Genomic DNA, 18,743 nt, shown 5'->3' on the forward strand with positions numbered 1-18,743 from the left:
TAATTAATAGAATAATTAATAGAATTAATATAATATTTATATTACTCTCAACGATTCAACGAACTTGAAAAGTTCGACCAGTTGCTATGAAGAATTTTTTGAAGGTCACGAAGATCGATGTAGCTGCGAAGGCTGTTGGAGGGTTTGGTAAAAAAGTGATAGGAGGAGTGAGTGATGTTGGGAAGAAGGCTGTGACGAACCCATTTGGGACGATAGGAGATGCTTTGATAGGGAGCGCAGAGCAGCGCTCTGATGTTGATTATTTATTTAAAGACAAGAAAGTAGTGACGAAAGCTTATGGTTCTTTAATAAGGAAAGATATTAAAGAAGTTTCCTATGGGGATGTCTTAGTCATAACTATCGAGCGGACTTTTCCATTATTGAATTTTGTGAGTAAAAATGTGATTTATAAACGTCTTGATGTCGAAGAGACGTGGAAGATAGCCGAAATATTGAGTTTGAAGTTTGATGAGGGGAGCAATGGGCTCATCATCACACACAAGCAGAAAAGTCAACCGAAGAAATTTCTGTTTGCGTCATCATTAAATCGTGCGGAGTTCACCATTTTGTTACTCCAACAAAGTGACACGCAAACAACCGACAAACCGATATCTTGTGACAAAACTAAAAAGGAGTTAACTGATTACATTGAATTAGAAAAAAAGCGGCAAAACACGGACGGGCGGCTTCATTTAGTTTCCAAAGAGGATGAGATTATATTAAAAAAGATGTTAAAAGACGAAGGTTCGAAGATTGACATCGATCAATTACAAAAGAAGTTAGAAAAGCAGATCATAGTCGACGAAGCTTCTTTATACAAAAATTACTTGAACCGTCAACAAATTGGACAAAACGTCACAGTTTTATTCGAAGAGGCTGAAACGGCTTTAGACGACTTAGAAAAGCTCTGCGCGCAACTTGAAACGGATGTCGAGACCATCCGCCCCGGTGTTGAGTTAATTCAACACAACAACAATAAGTTAGAGTTGGTCCATTCCAATCAAATGCAGTTCATGGAGTGTATGGAGAAGTTCATTGACTCTTTATTGATCGATCCCGTCTCGTTATATACCGTCCAGAACTGCGAAAGCGACTTGAAGAACGCAACGAACTTGGACAACATCTGTAAGTCCGCGACAGAAGTTGCGTATGCGGCGAATTATAGTCCACCCGATGAGATGCGCGACATGATCGCGCTGAAAGAGGAACAAAGTTATGACGTCCAAGTCCTCAAGAATTTTGCAAATGAGTTAAGTTGCATTCTCCAAGACAAATTGAAGGTCGAAATGGACTTCTTGAAGATCAATAAAGTCATCGACTTCGGTAGCGCTTTATTTGGAAAGGAAAAGACGCAAAAGGAGACTTTAGAGAACGCACATAAGTCTTTGGAACCCTTCGGTGGACTCATCGCGTGGCTTCGGAAGTACTCGAACGACGACTTTGTTGCAGTGAGAAATCAATACGTCGACAAGATGAGTAAAATAGCCAACGAACATTTCTCGATCTTAGTCGACGAACAGAAGAAACAGATCCTCCCGATGTCCTCGAAGCATGAGGACATGTTCGATTATACTACGTTTGATGGGAAAAAGATCGAAGGGGTGCAAGGGATCCCGACGGACTTGTTTTATGACAACGATCCGAAGAAGCCGAACAACCTTCCGATGTTTTTAATAGTCCAAGAAGTCATTAAAAACATCTCAAAGGAAGTCACTGCGGAATTTAAGTTCTTATTTGAAGTGTTCCAGATGGAAGTTGACGGGAGGAAAGGGATCAATGTGATGATCGACGATGTTTATAAAGAGGCGTATGACGTGATGGATAAGTTAATTAATGAGATAGAAGAGAACGACCCGATGCTGTTATTAAAAACGGTGTATTACTGTTTGAATGCGGAGTGTAGTGTCCAACTGAATCAATCGGATTACACAAACATCCTTTCAAAAGTCGAACGCCCTGTGGAAGAAAGTGGAGAAGACACGGAAGAGGAGAGTATGAGGTATACTACTGGTGAAGATGGGAATGAGAAAGAAACAGTGCAAAGGTATGAAGTGAAAGATGATAAAGAAGTTCTGAAGAGAAATGACTCGTTGTTTGATTTAAGAGGGACGTATGACAATGAAATCAATTATGATGAAAGTAGTGAAGGAGAACAACAGAAGGTCCAAGGCAGTCGACTTCAAAAAGACTCGACAAGTTTATTACAAGCAAATTCGTTGATGAAAATCTCACGACAAAAGAACATCGAATTGGTCACTAGAAGTGATCGGAAAATGGACATCGAGTGGCTCATCCACTTCTTCGACGTCTTGAAGAGAAACGCGTTAACGAAATTTAACACGTTCATCGACCAGCAAATAGAAATTATAGTGAACACTATTATTAACCCTAAAAAACATGGAGTGACTCTCCACTTCAAACGATTTCCTTTCTTCTTTGCGTATTTGAAAGAAGCTGCTGGGTCGGAATTGGTCTGGAAAGATATGAATGTCTTAGTAGAACCTACTATTACTAAACTATTAAGAAAATCATTTGACTGGCTCAAAAGTATTAAAGACTCACAAATCGACCAGAAACCTACTATGACTCTTAGATTCCAAAATTTCTATTACTTCGCTGAATTCTTGGCGGACGATGTGATCACGTCATTAACTCCTTTTATTAAAGAGGCTAAACAAGAATATATGATCGCGTTGAAGAACTTGTGCGAATACCACGTCAATATCCACTTCGGAAAGTTCTTCGAGTTCTTCGACCACGTCGCTAGACTCATCCCGTCTATGAAAAGACCAGAGGAAATTGCTTATCAATCAAACTACTCAAAACAAAACGCTGCAAAGATTTGTAAACTCATCGGAGAGCCAAGCTTGATTAAGGCTATCGACTATATCTGTAGAAGTATTAAACACCATATCATCATGCCAGAACACAGAGAAAAGGCATGGGGAGAACTCTGTAAGTTCTTGAAATGTAGATATGAGGAGGCGGAGAATAACTGCAATATAGTCTATAAACATAAGTTCGACGTACCTTCAGAAAATCTCGAAATTCTTTTCAATAATTCTAAAGAAAAAACGTACAAGAAGAATGCAGATGGCGTTACTATTGAAGACTCGGAGTATTCAGAAACCTTCGTTGGATGATTCATATGCCTTTTTTTATTGCTTTTTTTGTATCAGGGTATAACAGTTATACCTTATTATTTTATATTATTTTTTTAAAGGTATAACAATTGTACCTTTTATTTTATTAATTTTTGTATCAAAGTATAACAGTTATACCTTTCTACTTCTGTTAAGTTTTTATTTCAACAGTTTTTTTGAAAAATGATATAACTGTTATAGCTTTAGTTGATGTACTAATCTTAATTAAAAAAAATGACTATTAAACCGATAATAACTGTAATTACAAAACGTTCAGTCGTTTTAGACTTTTCAAAACGATTTCTATTACTTTTATAACATCGACCCCAAGCCTCCTTGCAGCTTCGGTATAAATTTCAGAAATTTCACAAGAGTGTGTTTCATCATTATCAGTTTCAAGTAACAAATTTTCATGAGCAAAAGAGAACGCAAGACTCTTTGTTATTTTCATATTCTTTTTATTAAGAAGGGCTGAGCCAAAAGATGTGTAGATGTTCATTTCAAGTAACTTTTTGGCTTCGACTTCGGAGCCGTGGAATCCGTGATATATCCAGAAATTGGTGTTATGTTTCTTTCGAAGAGAAATGAGTGCATTCATTTCCCCGACACAGTGTACCAGTAGAGGTATTTGATATTTTTCTGCAAGGCAAATTTGTCGTTCAAAAACTTGAGTTTGAAGGTTGATGTCAATTTTCGTTTTGATCGAGTCAATGCCACACTCTCCCACCATCTTCACTTTCTTCTCAAATAACATTTTTTCTAACAACAAAAAATGTTTTTCAAGGTCTTCACTTTGTGAGTGCCATGGGTGAATTCCATACGTCACAGGACAGTTCCACAACAGTTCAAGATCAATGTCTTCTGATAAGTTGTATAGTACATTGGTTATGGAAGAAGATTGAATGACATGACTGTGGCAATCGAAAGGTTCCAGTGGAGAAATCATTTATTTTTTAATTTTTTAATTTTTTAATAGTATAACAAAACTATTAAAAAATACTAACAATTTATCTATTGAATCAAATTTACAAATTTGTTCACTTATTTTTATAATTTCTTCTATTTTGTCATCTTTTTATTTTTCATAGCGAACGATTTGTAAATTTCATTTTCTTGAAGTGTTTAATCTGTAATTAATATATACTAGTACTTTAACTATACATTTGACATTTGAAGCATTCACTTTTTTAGAATTAGAACTATAATATAATAGTAAACTACCATACCAAGATAGTAAAAAGACAAGACAAGTCCAATATAGGACATCTCTTTAAATAGAAGAGAACTTCAAAAAAGAGTCTATATGTCATTACAGCGGGAGCCAGACAAGCAGTTTCGGGTTGGTGTAATAGGCGATGATGGTGTAGGTAAGTCATCCTTTATATTGTCCTCCAAATACGGTATTTTTGAGTCGAATTTTGGGTCTGCAGACACAACATGTGTTTTTAACTTCGAGGTTCGCACGCAGAAGTTTTCGCTCAACGCATACGAAGTCGATTGTAGTGACACGTACGCCGAACTCCGCACGTTGAGTTACAGAGACGTCGACTGCTTTGTCGTCTTATTTTCGTATGACAGTAAGGAGTCCCTCATCCACGCTGAAAGAAAGTGGCTGAAGGAAATCAAAGCGAGTCTTACAGACCCACTTGTCATCTTTGTCATGACCAAGCAAGATTTGGCTCAAGAAAAGATCAGTGAAGAAAAGAAGATAGTAACTGAGGAATACCTTGAAGCGATCAGAGTCAAGCCCGAATTCAGGTTTATGTTCCAGTGCTCCTCAAAGTCCCCAGTTTGTTGTTTTAAGTTATTATTGTTGTAGTCGTGAGATACAAAACACTTTTGAATTCCTCATTCGACACTTAACTCGTTTGCTTATAACGGACGTTTTTGAATTCACAAAGAGGAGAGCAGTAAAGAGGTTTGGACGAAGATCGCAGAGACAATTTTTGAACAGAAAAAACCAAAGAGAAAAAGAAAGTTGTCGACGACGGAGAAGATTAAAAGCTTTTTTATGTGAGAAGGATGTGTACTCGTTGTTCATTTGATTTGTTCTCTTTGAAAGCGTTTGGTTGTATATTCTTAGGTAAATTGAATGGCATGAGAGAGGTGATTTGACTAAAAAAGTTCTATATAAAATAGAGATGAAGGAACTCTAGAAAACAAATTAATTAAACAATACTATTTATATACTATTATTTGATATTATAACTTGAATAGTTAAATAATAGTAATTTAAACTAATAAATTCAAATGTGTTTTATTTGTGGATAAAACACATTTTAATTAATAAATATTTGGACCAATTTCATTGTACTCTTCTTGTGATATAAATTGTCCATTGTTTTCGATAGATGCGATAATTGAACCACCGAGCCATGGAGCTAATCTACTGTCATTTGTTTCAATTACTTTTGTCTCGAACGGAGTGAATTTCTGTATTTCATTTTGAAGTCGTTGTTTGAAGTTTTTAAAGGAAGTATTGCCTCCAGATATGACTATGTTCTCAAACATCTCTTTTCTAATTTTTTCATCACACTTTGTTATGCAATTGTAAATTTGTTGATGTATTCCAATATTATCTGAATGGATTAAGTTTGGATTAAATAAACATTCTGATGATGTAAACCTTTCGTCGCCCAGTTTCAAAGCATTTCCATCAGGCAAGACATAATACTCGAAGGCGTCATTTTCATTGTTGGTTGATAAATTTAACATGTTGGATATATTCAAGCAAACATCACAACAATTTTCTTTAATGTATTTTAAATAATTTGTGTTCTGTTCTATTTGACAATTCGTACCTAGTTTTTCTTTAAGATATTCAGATACTCTTCGTCCTCCAATGTTAATCTTTTGTATCGAATTCAAGTTTGAACCTACATTTGATATGGGAACAAAGTAAGTCGCATCCTCTCCACTAATAACACTCATTCCATCAGTTCTTCTAGTACTATAAAGACTCATCAATGCACTGTTCATTATTGCTATCGAGGGTACTTCAAAATTTTCAAAAAACATTTGAAAAAGTTTTTCTTTGTGTTTAAAAACGGTTTCATCGTTTGGGTTCTCAATGATTAACACATCATGGTCTTTTTTTGATGCACCAATTTCATTATACGCTGCATTGTAAATAGCTTCCAATTGTGCATAATCGGTAATTTTACCGTTGGATATTGGACTCATTGTAGTAAATTTACGTTCGTAAAACTTTAGCTTTGAACCAGCATAAAGACGATTACCATAATTAAGTACCATTTCTATTTCATTTAAATATACCACTTTAGTTGGAAATACCAATTTAGGTGTATCAAAACCAGCAAAACCAGCACGACATTCAGTGGTTCCCACATCAAAGACACAACAATCATCCTCCATTACAAATTTAAACGCTTATATTTACAATTTAAAAAAGTTTAAATATTTTAAAAACAAAAAAGAATTTAATTTGAATGAAATTTATAGTTTGATCTATTATTAAGGATTTTATTTATTTTAGTTTTTTACTATTTAATATTATTATACATAAATATACAAAAGTCATTCTATTTAAATAACAAGTTGATTATGTTAAATAAGTCATTTCATTATCCGTTTTTTATTCAAAAAATAACAACAGTTTCTTATGTTAAACAAACTTTGACTGTATGTTAAATTGTTTGGGTCATATGGAACAACGTTATTGATATTCATTTATATTTTTATTTATACTTATTTATAATAAAGTAGTAAAAAAAAGAAAATTATTTTTCAAATTGGTCATTTTACAACATGTTAAACTTTGCTTTATTGATAACTAAAATAAATATATAATAATTTATCTTAATTATAATACAGAAAAATAATCTTTTACAAAACGAAAAAAATGCTTTTTATTTAAATTATGAAAATGGTTTTCATTAATTAAAATATATCTATAAATGTTATACTGATAACAATTATTAACAATAAGTAAAATAACCATATTATAAATGGTATCAAGAAAATAGTTTATTAATTTATATTGACTTAAACAAAAAAACTGTTTATAACCTTTAATAATAAGAACTAATAATTTTTATATGAATATTTAGTTTACAAGTATTATAATATCATTATTTAATAGAAGGGGCTTCATTATTTATAATATAAACTATATAATAAATAATAAAACTTAATAAAATACGAACTTTAATTTAGTATGCACTACACACTTTTCTTAGTATTTTTTCTTTTGATAGTACAATTGAATTCCAAAGAGCATCACGTCGCTTTTACATTATGTGCGTCTCCAAAGAAATATAATTATATTCATCAAACAGTTGATTACTTTTTGCATGCATACAACTATAACCACGTCGGAATTTCAATTGACTTTTACGTCACTCGTGGATGTGAAAATTGTGCATTTCCCGAGTTAGATTATGAGCTCAACAGACTTTCTAATTTTGATTTTAAAGTGTATGATGTCGCTTTTGATATGATTCCAATCAACAAAACTTTGGACGTCAAAATGAAACCCTTTCAAGAGAAGTTTGAGAGTTGGATAATTGATTTTAGGAAAGACGACGTAAATCACAGAACAAACACCAGGTATTCCTGGTATGCCAAAGATAATATAATCAATCATTATGCTTATGGTCTAGCGAGGTATGCCAAACAACATTCCAAAGCAGACTACACTTTATTTTTAGAAGACGACATTCTTATCAAAAAAGATTTTTTCGTCACTCTTAAGAATGTATTAGATACATATCAAGACGGTAATCAAGTAGCTACACGGACTATGATATGTCAAGACAGATTTAATCATATCAAAGTCCATAACAAACAACTTGGATTTTGTGTTGCGGGATTCTTTGGTATTTTACTTGGAGATAGAGAGTTTAAAAGAATGGAGAAATTTTATAAATATGTGAAGTGGGGCGTGTGCGTTGACGCTTATAATTGTTATATGGACGACTTTTTGAATATGTCGACGCCGATGTTTCAAACGGCGAAACACGTTGGATGGGACAAATTCACAACAAAAAGAAACTTAGAGTTTTGGATGTAATTGTGAATGACAATTTGTTACATTATTGACATGATTTTTTATACCTTTTTTTATCTTTTTTTGACAAATTTTACTAATTTTATACCTATCAATACCATGCAAATGTTTTTGAAAATACCTATTCTATTATTTATTCAATGTTCCGAATAAAACAATTTAGTGTTCCAGACTTTGTGTCTCAGAACAGGAGCGCACCCCGTCTCTCTTGTATAAAGGATCTTTCTCTTGAAATCGACGACAAGTGAGACTCTTTCGCTGAAACACGTTCGTTGTGTGCAGTATTCTTTTGTGATATTCAATTCGTCGAATTTGCCGGTGTAAAGGAGGTAGTTATGGACCGATTGATCATATCCCCAAAGTCGCATCTTTTCAGGTTTTAATTCGTTTGTCATGATATTGATATAACGATAGATCTTAGAAGACCCACCCATCATCATTCCTCCATTACTCACTATATAATTGTTTCTAACAAACGTTCGAGTGACATTGGGACCATACGCACTATTCATCCATTTTGTGTTGTGATACTCATCAAAGCCAATACACCCCGATCGCTCAGTGTGACACTCAATAACAAAAATCACTTCATGTGCAGAGAACGTCGCGTAGACATCAGCGAAGATGTAGACGTCCCGAAAATCACAAAGAAGAATTTTGTTGTAATTTTTGTAGCGCTCCACGCGATTTCCTGCTACGCGCGTGTCCTCAACTAATTCAGACAAATACTTTTTGTATACAAAAAAACGACGAGAAACCGCATCCGTCGGTACATCAAACTGCACGTCGATGCGAACAACTTGAAGCCCAAACGATTGCATTTCGCTCACAAAAGTGTCGTCTGGTGGGGAAGACATTAACAAGAGGACTTTTGTAGTACGTGGGCATGACGAATTGAGGAGGCCCAAAGTGAAGTAGACCGACTCTTTGATGAATTGCCAATACCCCGGCTTTGTAAATTCAATTGCAGAAAGCCACAAGTCTCGTGGATTGTTTGGTTCGTTTGTAAATACTTGTTGGCAGACGCCCTCATAATTGAAGAGACGAGTGTCGATACCTGCGCCAACATATGTCGGTTGTGTGAAGTTCGGGTTTCTATTTGGAGACGTGGGAAAGGGCATTTCTGTATAAGAAAAGAGCGTTGGGTCGTATCGAAATATAATCAAAACATTTACAAAGACGGCTAAAAATAAAAGGGGGACTACACACATCCCAACTGGATGCAGTCGCATTTGCCTTATTAGTTTTTTTCTTAATGTTAATAAATTAATAGAATAGTTATAATAATTAATATTATATAATAAATAATTTTAATTAGCAAATACTAGTTTTTTATATTCTTTTTTATTAAAGAGTTTAATTAAATAATTTATTAATTTATTTTTTTTTTGAATGATTTTTCATTAAATTAACAAATATTTTTAAATAACGAATTAGTTTTTATTAATTTTTTAATTTACTTGTTTAAATAAAATGTTTTTAATAAAATATTTATTCATTTTAAGATGTTTTTTCAGTTTTGTGTTTAATTAATTTATTTAAATTTAATTAATTATTTAATCAAATACTTTATAAATTTTTCAAAAAATAGAAATAAAATTTTATAAACGAAAATTTCCGAATTTTTAAACCATTCATATTTAGTTGATTGTTCCTTTAATTGTTAAAACAAATTTTAATGTTTCTTTAAATAGTTTATTTTAATATAATTATAATACTTTAATATATAATAAAATTAATCAAAAATATTCAAAAATTATATATTAATAAACTAACAGGTAAAATAAACTACATTTATAGTTTATTTTTAATAATTTCAAATTTCAAATTAATTAATAATTTGGTTACAAAAAAGAATTTCAATTATCAAAAGTAAAAAAAAATGAATAATTTTTATAATATTATAATAATAATAATATTATTATTATTATTTAAAAATAAAACGAATGATATTTTATTTTAATATAGAACATTTCCACACACTTTTAGGAATGACGCATAAAATTTCGAAAAAAAAATGTATAAAAAACACACAATGATTGTCTATGTAAAGAACACAAAGACAAATAAATTTTATACCATTGAACCGCTCGAAGACACGGTAATTTCGATTAAAATTGAACTTGAAAGTGTTTTCCATGTTTCAGTTAGACAGCAAACATTGGTATATAATTCAAAAATCCTTGATAATAATCGTATGTTATTGGAGTACAATATAAGTAACAAAACCCAACTCTATCTTATAATAAAGGACTCTTGTCCAGATCCATTTACTTCTATATTTAATAAAGAATTATTTTCTACTTTAATAAACAATGTGCAGAGTATTCAACAAAAGATAAAACAATTACAAAACATTGATTTCACACTACATGTATTTAACACTACTACTTCTTTGAACTCCAATGAACAAGTCAATTCATTAATTTTGGAAGATGAAAGACTTTCTATGACATCAAGGACGTTACAGCAGCTTGCAAACTATTTAAATGTGTTTGGCGAACTTGTCAAACAAACGAAACAATTACAAGAAGAAGTCGAAACGGAGATGAAGTTCAACGAACAAAGACTTTTAGTCGTGTCTCAAAGAAAAAAGATTATCGAAGAAGACTATAAAAGTCCTAATACTTTAAACACTCGATTCCAAAGCTCTGAAGATGATGTAACACAAGACGAAATCAAAGCAATAGAGAAACACAGCGGATACTTGATCCATTCTCAAAGAAGCCATTTCACTAATGATAATTTGAATGGAACTGCTTTAGAATTGGCTGTGCAAAAAGTGCCACGTGGATGTGTTTTCTTTAAAAACAAATCGAGAGCTTTTGGATTCTTTTTCGATACTAATAAAAAGAAACACATCTCAAACACTGTCTTTAAAATAGAAAATAATGTCTTCATCCCAACAGATGGAATTTATATGTACAATTTTATTAAAGAAAGTATCGGTAACACCAACGTCGTGAGTGTCGGAGATGTTATTGTCAGTCGTATGTGGGGAGGATTAACTGTTGATCCATATTTCATCTTTGGAAAGGAATCTCCTGAGGTAAAGACTTACTACAAAAATCAGTCTGACGTTTTCGTTGCTGAAAATTGTGTTCTCCTTACCTTCAAATAACATTAAATAAACAATTCGTGTGTAAGTATTCTATAGAAGTCTTGAACTAATAAATATATTAAAAAATATTACAATATATAGTTATTTTTTTATTTGATTAAAATGTGTTACTAAATATTATACTTTTAATTATTATCATTATAGTAGTATATAAATTATGCAGATTTAGGGGGCACCCCATTTTATCTATATTTTATAATACTTTAATTAAATCGCGAGGGACGTGTTTTCAAATTTTCCCAAAATTCGGAAATATAGTACCGAGTTTATTTTTAAATTATTTTATTTTTTTATTTTCCCTAAAATGAGCACAACACATGTAAGCATAAAAATTTCTACCTTATCTGATAATTTAGATATGATGAAAAACAAATTAAAAAATATTATTTCGGCGATTATAACGAGCTAGTTAAAGAAGTTATGTATTATATTTTAAAACAAGATGATTCAATAGGAGGTTTAAACTACTGTTTGGAAACTACCTCTTTGCTACGAGACCAAAGGTTCCTCAGCTTTGTGTACAGAATTAAAGGTTCCTCAGCCTCCGGCGTACTTTACAAACAAAAACCCAAATATGGGTTTCTTTTTGTCGTCTTAGATTTTAATAAAAATATTATCTTTATTTCGAATCCGATTCTTTAACTAAATTTAATACATAATCAAATCTAATTTATTTTAGATAAATAATATCGCATAACGGGTATTAACATATCTGCTATTGTATTTTTACAATTGTTGTATATCCTATTTACATTCTTTATTATTACATCCAATTTATCGTTATAGTCGGGGGATAAATAGCATTAAAAAGGGACAAAGGTAGTTAATTTTGAAAAATATAATTTCGAAACTATAATTTTTAAAAAATCTATTTAAAGGTCAAAATAAACATAAAATTAAAATAATAATATAAATTATCGTTTTTTAATTTTAAATGATTATAAATTGAATATTTATAAACTTCTATTTCAAAAATAAACAAAAACACCTCAATTTGTCCACTTAGAAAAATGTGGAAGTCTAAAACGCAGCACTTTTTATGGTTTGTCTGAAACTTGTTTTGTTAAAGAATTTTTCCTTTGTTTTTTCCTTTGTTTCATTTCTTTTCTGCTCTTCTTCAACTCCAATTGTTTTAATGTTAAAATGGTCTTTCTCTTATCTTTTCTCAATGGGAATGGTTCAACAACGAAAGATTGAAAGATTGAAATAACAAATGATGATTTTTCAGTGATTCCCTGACACTTTCAAAAATTGACACTGTTGTTAATTCATTAAACTCTGGCATTTTAACCATATACATCGTGAATATATATTGAAATACAGTTTTTAAACTGGTTTCTAGTATTTGAATTGCTTTTTTATGTTGATTGCCTGTTGTTGTTTCATCAAGGGTTCCTTTCTCTTCTTCTTCCATTGTTTTCAAAGATTGAATAATATCAAAAATAGAAAGTTATGGTTTTCTTTTATTATTTTCAAAGTAGTTAATTGAAAAACCCTTCTAATACTTTTATGGTTAAATAAAATATATTTTATAGTTTTTTACTCAAATTAACTATTTCTGTCTTAAATTAACCCCCTTTATCACCCGACTATAAGTGTATTTATTCTATTTTCTATTTCTTCTATTTTTAAATTTATAGAATTTTGCTCTTTAGAAACATAGTTTCGTATTTCTTCTGTATTTTTATCCATTTTTTTCGTTTAATCTCTTTTCTCCAATTCTAACTCTTTTCTTAATTAATTCTTGTTTTCCTTTATTTTTACAAAATACATATCCTTTAATATAAATATTTGCATTTAAATCTTTTGTATCTAAATTATTTACATCTGGATTATTTTAGATATATCTGTGTATTTCTTTAATACATTGTTTTAAATCTTCTATTTTTTCTAAATTATAATTCTTTGTTATATTTTTAATAATTTGTATATAATCTGTTTTGTTTTCTTTATCTTCGGTAACTGTCTTTATACTATCGTTAGACCGAAGTTCCGCGACGAAGTTATCCTTACGATCCTTCGGATCTGAGAACCGTAGGTCCGTAGGATGTGTAACACGTAGTGGCATCGAAGACGCAGATATATTTTTTGTCTCCATCGGAGACGTAGATTTACTTTTAGATAAAAAATTGTTTATAAGGTCTATTTTATAAATATAAAAATACTAAAAATACCTTATTGGGAATTATGTATACCATTTATGTGTATTATGTGGGTAAATTATGTTAATACATGTTAATCTATATCTTATATTATACCATATTGTTTGGGATTATTTTATTTACAGTCAAAGGCGTCTATTTGTCGTAAATCCAGCAGAAAAAAATATCTATTTGTCGTAAATGAGTGAATTTTGTAGAAAATTCTATTTAATATTGAAATTTATTTTTTATAAAAAATTTAGTTTTTAATTTAACAAAAGTTACAGATTCGAGAACAAAATATTTAATTGTCGTACACCAAAATGATTGGCCAGTTGCGCGACAATTAAGCAACTTCGACAATTATAATTACGACAAATAGACACCTTTGACTGTAAATTTTTATTTCCTTAAAATGGTTAAAGTTTTTTATAATAGTTTAGAAATCGAAAACATAGAAGATAAAATTACAATTAAAACATTAAGAAACAAAACATATAATTTTTCCACGAAAGAAGGAAAATATTCTTATACTTTTCCAACAATGTTTTTACAAAAATAAACTGTTTTTCAAAAGTCGGTACTGTCATATTTTTAGAACTTCCTAAAGTCCCGTTTTTTATTGTTGTTTTTTCCTAAAAAAAATAAAAAACAAAAAAACAAAAAATCGAAAGTACCGACTTTATTTTGAAAAAATACCAATCCCGTTCAATTATTTTCGTACAAATTCGGGAAAATATCGGAATATTAGCCATCTTTTTCCAAAAAACCCGATCCCGTTATTTGATTTGACCATAACTCGAAACTTCGCAATATATACACAGCATTGTTGACCTAAAAGCACAACAATCAACGTTTAAGTGAATTGTGATGGTGTTGTTTGTGTCGAGTTTTAACTGATAATTACTTTCGTTAAAAAATATTTTCAATTAAAAACAAACTGTGGTTATCTTCTCTGAATAAAAAATAATGAAAAAAAAGAGTTCAAAAAATTACAGCAAATGTTTGATAATTTTGACAGGCATAAGTCAAAATTGTCAAAGGGCAACACTAGAAAAATAATACAAAATAACAATATTGTTTTGTTATTGGTTATTTTAAAAATGATTTTCTCACTGAAATGCTCAAAAAGAATGTCTACTTTATAAAACCCAACAAAAATAAGTTATCAAATCATTTTGTTATTTTTATTGTTTTTGTGACAACACTACTAAGCATACTAATCTTCGAACTAAGCTTGTTTTGTGAATATTTTATTAATTATTAAAATGTTTGATAATGAAAAAAATTGACATTAAGTTTATTTGCTTTTGTACTAAAATGCACTTTTGGGATAATTCGTGTGTTTTTATGAAACAAAAATCCCATTATTTCAAATTTTATATGGAATTTTTTAATGCTTAAAATTTTTCAAGTAAAAAAATATTTTTTAAAGACCGTTTTTCTCTTTTTTCTTGGAAAAAATAAGCGAATTTATTACAAAAAACGATTCCCAAAAATAATAAACAAAATAAATGCAAAAAATCGGGACACCTCAGTACCGACTTTTGAAAACCAGTTTATAATTACCATTTATTACAATTATCTTAATAAAGAATTTATAGAAATGTTATTAACAAGTGTTTTATTTATATAATCTAGCTTTATGTTTAGATGGTGTGGTTTTAAAAGGACCAGAGATAACATTAAAAGCAATTTTATTTTTAAATTTATCTTCTACAATTAATTTTAACCAATAAGATATAGAATAATTATCTTCTTTAGTAATTCCACTTTTAGTTGATATTTTTGCTTTAATAATTCCACTATTCTTTAATAATTTATATCCAACTATATTACTATTATATCCTTCGTTAACTTAGTCGTCTAATTTTTTAAAATCTTTTAATGTTAAATAAGGTAATTCTTTTAATATTAAACTATTTGGTGTTTATTGTATTTGTTCTGTTTTATTGGTTTTAGCTTCGACTATTTCTACTTTTGCACATTTATTTTTTGAAGCAGATGTAAATGTACCAGTTTTACATATTGTTAATATTGGGTTACCACTAATAGAACCTCTTGCTATAATTCCATATATATCTAATTTCTTATAATAATTTTGGCCTCTATTTAAATATGTTGTTAAATTAGTAGTAGACCAATAAAAATATAATTCTGTTTCTTCTGTTATTATGGAATCTTTAGAACAAGCCAATAAAAGAGTATCTCCAAATCTAGATTTTGTTTCTTTAAATCCATAAACATATGATGTTGTGTTATTTTCTAATTCTATAAACTTCTTACTATATGCTTTACAATTTTTAAGAATTCCATATTATCTGTTTCTACACATTTCCATATATTTACTTTGTTCTATCTATTCTTCTATTTCTTTATTTTTAGCTTGTAATTCTACTATTTTATCTTTATTAACAATATTAAAAGCTTTAATTAATTCTTGTTTTTTAATTTCTTTACTAATTGTTCTTATAGTTAAGTTATCGTCTGGGTAATTAAGTAATTCCATATTAAATTCTTTAAACACTGTGGTATACTTTGTTGTTTTAATTAGAGATATGGTTTTCTTAGACAATTTAAAATTAAATGTCTTATTTGGAGTTAATCCAACTTCTTCTGGTTGTTTACTAAAAGCATCGTCTTTATAAGTAGCTGTATGTAATTTATCGGAACCAGATGTAACATATGTTTCTAAATCTTTATTATTTGTTGTTACTCTAATATAACCATCTTGTTGTATACTAACTTCTTTATTATCTTTATCTATATTAACTAATATTACAATTATAGGTTTATTACTACAATAATATCTTAACGCATTATATAATTTAACATTATTACAATCTTTAAAATAAAATCCATTAACTTTTCCAGTAAGTCTATTTTGGTAAAGAGAAACGAATGCTAACTTTGTTTCTACATCTAATATACAAATATTATAAAGAATATGTTTACATAATAGGTTAAATTGCGTTTCTATAGAATTATAATAAATAAGAGAAGGATCCATTTGTTTTCTTAAGAATTCCATTTGTTCTTCTATAAATTCTCTATTTAACTCCTTATCTGTATTGTATCTATAGAATGTCATCTCCAACCTTAATAATCCTGTATCTAAAGAAGAATTAATAGCTTTATTTAATATTGGTTCTGGATTATTAATCCAATCGTTTATATGGGACCCAATTTTATTTCTAACATTTGGAGATTCCATAGATTGTACAAACTTATTGTAAAACTTATATCAAATAGTTCCATTAGATCCTTTGGATCCAGAGTCTGCGATATCTGTTGTTCTAATAAATGTTAAACAATTTTTGAAACAGTATTACTATTATTTAATATTGTGGCGGTGTAATTATCCGGAGATGTGTCGTCTCCTTGTTCTCTAAATCCAACACTTAAAAAATGTTCTATAACATTGTTTTTATTGAATACTCCTTTATAATCTTGCGTAAAATCTATATCGTGTATAAATACATTGTTATCGTTTAAGAATTTTAATTTGTCTTTATCTGTTAACATATTAAACACATCTTGGACACTAGCACAACTTAAGTTAATTTTAAGGATTTGTATAAATATAGATGGTTGGTGTAACATATCTTCGGATCTCTTTATACATAAAGGTTTAATATCTGCTTTATTTATATTTATACCAACACTGTTAAATACCATTTTAATATTAGCTGTAATAACGGCCAAAATATTTTTCGAAATATCCCTAAGTTCTTTTGGAACAGATTTAGATTCTTGTTCTTCCTCTTCGTTATCTATAGTATCGGAGGAAATAAATGTTTTACTAAGATTTTCTACATCTTTAATTAATTTATCTGGAATTGGAGAATATACCACAATATTATCCGAAAATAATGTATTTAATGGTTCTAATTCTTTATCTGTACGTATTCCTTCTTCTGTATAATCCGCATTACTAATGTCAGAATCGTTAACAATTTTATTTAAATTATAGAGAATAGTTTCTGTTTTAACTTTATTATTACCAATAGTTTTATAATTAAATGTAACATCGTCTCTAGTCTTGTTAAAAAATTTATTTTTTAATTAGAACATTAGAATTTTCTTGTTTTAAGTCTTGTGTTGTGTCAGCAGCCTGCTTTTCTAATATAGAAAAAATTTAAAATTTATACTACCAAATTGCTACCATTTTGGCTACATCTATTTTAAAAATAATTGTAAAATCTAAGACGACAAAAAGAAACCCATATTTGGGTTTTTGTTAGTAAAGTACGCCGAAGGCTGAGGAACCTTTAATTCTGTACGCAAAGCTGAGAGACCTTTGGTCTCGTAGCAAAGAGGTGGTTCGCAAACAGTAGTTTAAACCTCCTATTGAGAGTGTTGTTTTTAATTTGAAATAATTCCTTAGATTCAACTCTATAGAATAAATCAACTTCGTGATTATTTAACTCTGTAATATGAACACATTTCTTTTTAATAGCTTTAATAATACGTTCCATAGTAGTTGTCATTTTAGACTTTAAAAAAATTAAATTATCACTTTAAAATAATAACCCTAAAATAATTGAACCTAAATAACGGAGCGAAGCGACGAAATCGTGAAGATTGAGGATTCCCGAAGGGTGCACGAAATCGGCACGATTTATATACTACTTTTATTATTATATATATTATGTTTTATCTATTATATTTATATTAAAAATCATATTATTATCATTTATATAATTATTTTTTTCATTTTATTCAATATATTCTAAAAAAATAGATATATAATATACAATAATATATTATAATAATATTATATCTTAATTTATTTTTATTAGTAAATTGTAGTATCTATTTATTAAAATCAATAATTCAATAAACTATAATTAATGGTATAACTACTTGAAATAATAATAATAATTATTATTATTATTATTATTATAGAAAATTATTAATATCAATAAAAACTTCACAGATCCAACACCACTGTATGTTGTTGTTTTCGAAGTGTTTTTAACATGAATAATAGTAAACCTCAAAAAACTAAACAACACATATGAAAATTTTGTTGTGCATTGATTTCAACACCAATTGGTATGAAGTATTTGGTCGACATACTTTATTAACATCTGGTGAAGAAGTCAAAGTCGAACAAACTGAATGGAAGAACATAACATTAAAAATTGTTAATAATACTGCACATGTTCATATTAAAGCCTCAGAAAATCCTTTTCCTTTTTCAACACAAGACAAAGAAAGAGACATCATTCCCGATTTCTTACTTCTTCGTAACTTCCCAACTGATTTCCGCGGGAAGATGTATACCAACTTACTCGTTGGATTTG

The 18,743-nt window shown here is 29.5% G+C and overlaps 8 protein-coding genes across 8 annotated transcripts; 5 read left to right on the forward strand and 3 right to left on the reverse strand.

The window, feature by feature from the left end:
* Positions 1–86: 86 nt before the first annotated feature.
* Positions 87–3,143, forward strand: EIN_273440 (hypothetical protein; the record flags this gene model as incomplete). Its single annotated transcript, XM_004254540.1, has 1 exon — positions 87–3,143. The coding sequence occupies one exon, from the start codon at positions 87–89 to the stop codon at positions 3,141–3,143; it is 3,057 nt and encodes a 1,018-aa protein (XP_004254588.1).
* A 262-nt stretch (positions 3,144–3,405) lies between these two features.
* EIN_273450 (hypothetical protein) lies at positions 3,406–3,897 on the reverse strand (the record flags this gene model as incomplete). Its single annotated transcript, XM_004254541.1, has 1 exon — positions 3,406–3,897. One exon carries the CDS (start codon positions 3,895–3,897, stop codon positions 3,406–3,408), a length of 492 nt encoding a protein of 163 aa, XP_004254589.1.
* Positions 3,898–4,446: 549 nt separating this feature from the next.
* Positions 4,447–5,160, forward strand: EIN_273460 (hypothetical protein; the record flags this gene model as incomplete). Its single annotated transcript, XM_004254542.1, has 2 exons — positions 4,447–4,932; positions 5,047–5,160. The coding sequence occupies 2 exons, from the start codon at positions 4,447–4,449 to the stop codon at positions 5,158–5,160; spliced, it is 600 nt and encodes a 199-aa protein (XP_004254590.1).
* Positions 5,161–5,426: 266 nt separating this feature from the next.
* EIN_273470 (actin, putative) lies at positions 5,427–6,518 on the reverse strand (the record flags this gene model as incomplete). Its single annotated transcript, XM_004254543.1, has 1 exon — positions 5,427–6,518. One exon carries the CDS (start codon positions 6,516–6,518, stop codon positions 5,427–5,429), a length of 1,092 nt encoding a protein of 363 aa, XP_004254591.1.
* Positions 6,519–7,320: 802 nt separating this feature from the next.
* On the forward strand, positions 7,321–8,175 carry EIN_273480 (hypothetical protein; the record flags this gene model as incomplete). The annotated part of the gene is made up of 1 exon (XM_004254544.1): positions 7,321–8,175. One exon carries the CDS (start codon positions 7,321–7,323, stop codon positions 8,173–8,175), a length of 855 nt encoding a protein of 284 aa, XP_004254592.1.
* A 134-nt stretch (positions 8,176–8,309) lies between these two features.
* On the reverse strand, positions 8,310–9,404 carry EIN_273490 (hypothetical protein; the record flags this gene model as incomplete). The annotated part of the gene is made up of 1 exon (XM_004254545.1): positions 8,310–9,404. One exon carries the CDS (start codon positions 9,402–9,404, stop codon positions 8,310–8,312), a length of 1,095 nt encoding a protein of 364 aa, XP_004254593.1.
* A 1,217-nt stretch (positions 9,405–10,621) lies between these two features.
* Positions 10,622–11,293, forward strand: EIN_273500 (hypothetical protein; the record flags this gene model as incomplete). Its single annotated transcript, XM_004254546.1, has 1 exon — positions 10,622–11,293. One exon carries the CDS (start codon positions 10,622–10,624, stop codon positions 11,291–11,293), a length of 672 nt encoding a protein of 223 aa, XP_004254594.1.
* A 7,161-nt stretch (positions 11,294–18,454) lies between these two features.
* EIN_273510 (hypothetical protein) lies at positions 18,455–18,741 on the forward strand (the record flags this gene model as incomplete). Its single annotated transcript, XM_004254547.1, has 1 exon — positions 18,455–18,741. A coding segment is annotated over one exon (287 nt), but the record flags the coding sequence as incomplete, so codon positions are not given.
* Positions 18,742–18,743: the final 2 nt, after the last annotated feature.

This window comes from Entamoeba invadens (genome assembly GCF_000330505.1).
Source record: "Entamoeba invadens IP1 unplaced genomic scaffold scaff_1105074725195, whole genome shotgun sequence".
NCBI lineage: Eukaryota > Evosea > Mastigamoebida > Endamoebidae > Entamoeba > Entamoeba invadens.